Below are 6,107 nucleotides of genomic sequence, written 5' to 3' on the forward strand. Positions count from 1 at the left end.
TTTGTAATTTAAACTTATGAATATCTTCAATTTAGTAAACATCGGTAATTTTTTAAGCGTTGTGGATACCCTTATTTTCTTTTCTTAATGATGAAATATGTTGAAATTATAAACAGTATTCGAGCTCAAAAGTCCATCAAACATTACAAATTAGGAGCAGAGAAAACACGGACCTCCAAAACATTAGATGTAGGATGAGTTGCCCTGGAGGAGTGTGCATACCCTGCTGATATATTCTCTTTATCATGTGTGAAATTAAAATACGAGGGGTGATCAAAAAGTTCGTGAACTATCTATATATCTACAAATCACCATTCAGATTAAGATGAAATTCGGTACACACATAGCCATACACAATGTCTATAAAAAGCATATTCTGAATTAAGTTTTTCTCCTTGTTTGTGACGTCACAATGTGAAAATGACGTCAATATTTAGGTCACTTGTGAAGAAAAATAGTTGTCTCTGTCGAACTTGTTCAATAAACGACTGTACAATTTATTGTATATCTTAGAGATCCCTCTACAGTACATGTATCATATAATAATTTGTACACAGTTTATTAAGATAAATGATCTCCTATAAATTCAATTAATGATTGGATTGATCGATTTATTGAAGGAAGGCAGATGGTTAAAAATGATACTTGTCATCTTGCCCATTGAAAGCAAGTTTGAAAAGATATGGGTTTTTAATCAAGCGATTTGGTATCAGAGACCTCCAATTTACACTTTGAAAAATAGTTGAATATCTGAACAATAGTATAATTATTCAATACCTAGGATATTGTTTACTTTTGATTTTAAACATATAAGATATGATAAAAAGGAGGCACCAATTCTCTATCCACCTTGAAGAAAGGTCTCTCACGAGATAAAGTTTTAATTGTTTTTTAAAGATCGCCATGCTTATATTTAGAAAGGATAGTCCTATTCACCTTTTCTGTTGCCGAGATTTGACCATGTCTGACAAATGAACTGTTCTCGTCATGAAAATTAACTGACATGGAAAGAAATATGACACTCAGAAAAATCTTTCATTTTTTGTAACAGAACGCTACGGAGGGGGTCACGTGACCGCCAATATCACATGATTCACGCATGCGCAAAACGATGGCTAATGTGCATTCAAATCGTAGAGGATTAATTTTGAAAATAATCAGCATTGAAACCATTTTTTGTTTCTTCTATGGAAGTTATTCAATTAGTTTGCGAACTTTTTGATCACCCCTCGTATAAGTGAAAGAGACAGTATTAACTGATTTATAGAGAGAAATCAGTATTTTTAAATTTAAGTAATAAACAATAAACAATAAATTTAATAAACAAACATGAAACTTGATTAAAAACACTACAAACTTAATCTTTAAAAAAAAATGATTTCCTTCTAATTTTGTACATAGTAGGCTGTAATAGGATCCCCCCATAACCCTTCCTATCTCTTTTGAAATGACGACCAATGAAACATTCAAACACTACACTGAAAATTTAAGTTCCATGATTTCCTGTATTCTCATCAATGTAGCAGTTTGTATGCTGAATTAAAACATTGCTGTGACGTCATGCCTTTGTTCTTGCAGTCTAAAAATTTACCTGTAGCCGTCCGATAATAATAATTACCAGTCTGATAATATATTATCGGACGGCAATGATAACAAAATCGGACGGTATTTAAAAAACAAAAAGAAGAGTGAAATTAAGGTTAAATTTGTCCAGAACCCCCCAATAAGAATGTTAGGAAAAAAAAATTCAGGGAAAGCAAACGCAAGGAAATTAAGTTGCTACAAAATAGCAAATCCATGAAAAAATAAATCCGAGTTTAAGCCTTCCACAACATTAATACTTTCCACTCTTTAAAAGAATTTTTGATACAGCACTTTGAATAAGCAAATTTAAATCCATTTCTGAGAAAGAGTCTGCAAATCTCCTTATTTTTTTTGTTTGTTCCACGATGGCCACACTTTTAAAACCTGAGAATATTTCCATTATCTAAACTAAAACTTCAGGGTAAAAAATCTGCATTTTTACTTTCCATGGTGATGGTTACAATATCCCGAAAAATTATATCGGTATCAATGTCAATTTATGCACATTATATATAAAAATGCCCCCCCCCCCCCGAAAAAAAAAATCTTTCACCACCTGCCCCCTGTCCTGCTAAACTAAACGACTGCCAATGAATGACTGAAATGAAACATAAGTTCACTCACTATTTTTACTGTCTCATTTCTTTTATAATGGATGCCTAAACACCCATTGTGTTATTATCGGACTCCTCAAGGTAACGTTTGGACATTTAAATGGCAATGTTTTAAGTAAGATATATGCCTCATACTATTCTATATGTAAAATTATCAGACAGATTTCGGCCCTAACGGGCCTCAAACTGTCTGATAATTTTACATATAGAACAGTATTCGGCATATATCCATTACATATCTTTGTTGTTTGAGAGATTGTTGATAGGAGTACAGAGCAGCTTGGAGGTTCCCTCCCTGTCACCTGTTGACAGATCCCTAGAATCTGTCAGGATATGTCTCTGAGACGTATATCTATATACTCCCCCTGATCATAGTGGACCAGGACCTGTAGCTCATTAAGAGCTGTTTCTGCTCTCACTGGGTCTACATGTCTGTAACACAAGACCTCTAACATGTGCATGAAAACATAGAGTGGGATAAGTAATACAGGGTATCCACTCTGTAACCCAGACTGTTGTTCTGGCACTAATTCATATATGTAACTGATTTTATTTCGAAGACTAAAATCCCATGCCACAGCATGTCTCATGTTTGTAGACCAGGACTTTCCCCCAAAGGACTCACGAAACATGTACATCTCTGCATCTATAGCTGAATGGTTGATGTATGATACGTATGGTTGTGCTAATTTAACCTTTGTCATCTCAATAATTGATAAGGCTTTTTTTGTATCTAAGTGTTTTGTAGTAAAATATTGCAAGGTACAACATATCAGAAATACATCCAAATTTGGATGCTAATTTCAGCATATAACTGAGTGCTTTATATTTCATATAAACTTGTTTGTTTAAAGCTGAACTAGTATTTATATTGAACGGTACAAAAGCAGCTAAAAAGTTGTGTGATGTAAAAGCAGTGTTCTGGAGTATAGAGACCGTAAACCTCTGTAACATGAGAATCTGATAATGGGTCAGGGGTAACATAATCAACTTTTCTACTACAGTGAGAAACCTCATACATTGATGGAGGTCTGGTGTTGGTAGATCATTGTGGCACAGCTCATTAAATAGATCTACTTCAAGCAAAACCTTGGATATCAGCGTGTATCCCTCTGTATCAACAGGTTGTCTTGGGTTTTGAAGGACACTGATAAGACTAGATCTGACAGATTGACAATGAAGCAGTGATGCTAATCCCTTCTCATACAATTCATGAAGCCTAATGAATAATTTCTTTTGTGCTTCCCCGTGGATATTACTCAGAAACATGTTGTTTTCTGGAATAAAGAAGTTTGGACATACCCCCTCGTACACCCATTTAAGGATAAGTTTAAAGCAGACCCAGAAACACTCCAGGAGATTTTGTAGATACCAGTGAAGATTTGTGTTCTGTTGAATAGCCCAGAAAATTGCTGTTTTCATGTGATATGAACACAGTAATTTATCCTCATCACTTAATCCATTATTAATAGACTCTTTCAAGAACAATTTAAGCAATCCATAGGTCAGGAATTGGCAATGGTTCATTGAGTATACAAGTTTTTGTTCTGCCAAAGAGAAGGAAATTCTCCATTCTTTGTCTGCGTGTTTCCCTAGTTTGTGTCCTATTGCTACAAAGTGGCATCCATTTCTGACTATGTCATCAGCAATATAAGACGGAGGACATGAGTGACATCTGTCGATCCATTCGGAGGCAGTAGGGGGCCAAATTTCACAGACAATACATTGGGCTGTGTCAATTTCTTCTCCCCCTAAAACACCACTACCACATGGACCATGTTCTTTAGAATTAGGCAAAGTTTCTGAACATGTAATTTGTCTGTATTTGGAACTGGATATATAAAGTTTGTTTTTTTCTCGCAGACATGCCTTTTTGAAACTTTGTCTATGTGTTGGTGTCAATAATTCAAGTAAAGCAGATCCTGGTGGGCTATCAGAATAGTCACAGAGAATCAGTATTTTTCTACTTAAGTCATAATTCTGGGCCTGAATTATGTCCCATATAACTGTGTGATCTTTTGGCCAAAACATTAGGTCCATATCTGATCCCTTTAGCCTGAATCCCACTCTCATACTCCCACTCATCATTATCCTGTCTTCATCTTTGGTCAGTATCGCTTGATCAGTAATAATTTCCCTGAAGTCTGCTATTTCTCTCCTCATAATCACCATCTCTAAGGACCCCAGTATGTAACTCAGTTGCATAAACACAGACTCTGATAAATACTGCATACCCAAGTTCCTGTACAAATAAGATACATATATGTAAAAATATGAAAAACAAACTGTGTTTGGCGAAGTTACAGCTTCTTTTAAAAATATTAAACATCAGAGTCAAGAGTTGAAAAAAGGACTTGTCTGTCATGTATAATACATGTATATATGTTTGTATTTATCAAAAATATGAAAAGAGAACACAAAAATCCACAGTTAAACTTTAGCGCTAATGATTTTACATCCGACGTAATGAAATATCATTACTTTATTATTATTAAGGTCAAGATCTAGTAAATGAAAGATGCCTACACATTCCTCAAATTTGAGAAATAAATTTCTTTAATGATGCCTTATAAATTTAGCGTGGTCAAATAAGGTGTTTCGGGGCATAATTTGTAGGCAAACAAGATGAAAAATCATAATTTAAACTGTCATTTTCAATGAAAAATTAAGAAATCCCGTTATGAATATTGGACTTTTTTCCATATCAGACAAAGAAAATGTATCCCAATAGCCTACAGTCTCTCAGAAAACGGTAATTTGTATGTTCTTTGCCTCCTCTTTAAAATCATGCCAAATTTAATATAGTGATCCAGACTACTTTTCGTGTTATCTAAAATTGAATTCCCTGAAAATACTTTATTTTCTACATAATTCTATTAGAGCCGTAAAGTACGGGAAAAAGAGAGTAGAAAGTGATTATGACGTCATAATAGATTTAGCATGAAAAAGTTAGTCTAAAGACATTTACTAGATCTTGACCTTAAATGCAAGTTTTATTGAGTTATGTAAGATTTCAGGGTAAAAATAACAGGTCAATCATTATGCTGATAGTACAACAACCTCACTAGTTATATAATAGTGATTTTTTAATGTTAAAAGAAATTTGCAGTAGTTTATATTGATTAAATATCTTTACATGTATGTAGAGAATTAATTTGTTACTTACAGCCATTTGTAGGAAGTCATTTTGATATTATAGCTCTGTCACGTGAAAGACGATAATTATAATGGAAAATCCCTACTGCACTTTCAGTTTGGAGTAAAACTGTTTGTGAAATCAGTAATATCTATAATGGGTATTTGTTTGAAAATTCTTGCACTTGTATGTTCTTGCCATAAGTACAGTAATTATGATTTGTTAACGCAGAACCTTTTACTTCAAAATTATTCATTAAAATACAATTTAGTTTAATTCAACAATGTTAATATTTTAATATTCAACGAAAACAACTACTCCAAAGGCTACAAAGAAGCAAGTTTTATGAGGGACTGTTTCTAGTGGTGGAAGGATATTTAACAGATAATTCTGCCAATCTTCACATTTTTAAATTGAATATCCTGGAACTTTAGCCTCACATACTTTTACTCGGAGAATATTTTCCGTTATGATTTTGCTAGGAATATTTAATATAGGTCTTCACTGATATTTTTAGAAGTTTTACACCTTCCTTCAACAGCTAGACTCTGCCAAAAAAATGAAGATATGTCAAATAAGTCAAGATAAAATTTACATCATTTTTCGCTTGAAAATCACATATTTTGACCAATATATTTCAAAATCACAGACCCCAACATTTTCTTTCATTATTTTTAGTACTGGAAACTTATGACTGATCAGCATCTAAGTTGTAAAAAGCTTGATTTAAGAAAATGTTTTATTGCCTATTTATTTATTTAGTAACCCAAAAA

General features: G+C 33.3%; 1 protein-coding gene across 1 annotated transcript; it reads right to left on the reverse strand.

The window, feature by feature from the left end:
• Nucleotides 1-2,487: 2,487 nt before the first annotated feature.
• Nucleotides 2,488-5,451, reverse strand: LOC134240634 (uncharacterized). The gene is made up of 2 exons (XM_062722711.1): nucleotides 5,365-5,451; nucleotides 2,488-4,440 (listed from the first exon to the last, which is right to left on the reverse strand). The coding sequence occupies exons 1-2, from the start codon at nucleotides 5,382-5,384 to the stop codon at nucleotides 2,904-2,906; spliced, it is 1,557 nt and encodes a 518-aa protein (XP_062578695.1). The 5' UTR covers nucleotides 5,385-5,451; the 3' UTR covers nucleotides 2,488-2,903.
• Between the last annotated feature and the right edge of the window lie 656 nt (nucleotides 5,452-6,107).

Source organism: Saccostrea cucullata, unplaced genomic scaffold (genome assembly GCF_032062105.1).
Source record: "Saccostrea cucullata isolate Sc308-1 unplaced genomic scaffold, CSIRO_AGI_Scuc_v1 ctg2893, whole genome shotgun sequence".
Taxonomy (NCBI): domain Eukaryota; kingdom Metazoa; phylum Mollusca; class Bivalvia; order Ostreida; family Ostreidae; genus Saccostrea; species Saccostrea cuccullata.

Coding starts and splice junctions, on each gene's coding strand:
- LOC134240634 (XM_062722711.1), bottom strand. CDS start 5,384: ATGACTTCCTACAAATGGCT. Junction 4,441..5,364: donor ATGACTTCCTACAAATGGCT/GTAAGTAACAAA, acceptor TTATTTGTACAG/GAACTTGGGTATGCAGTATT.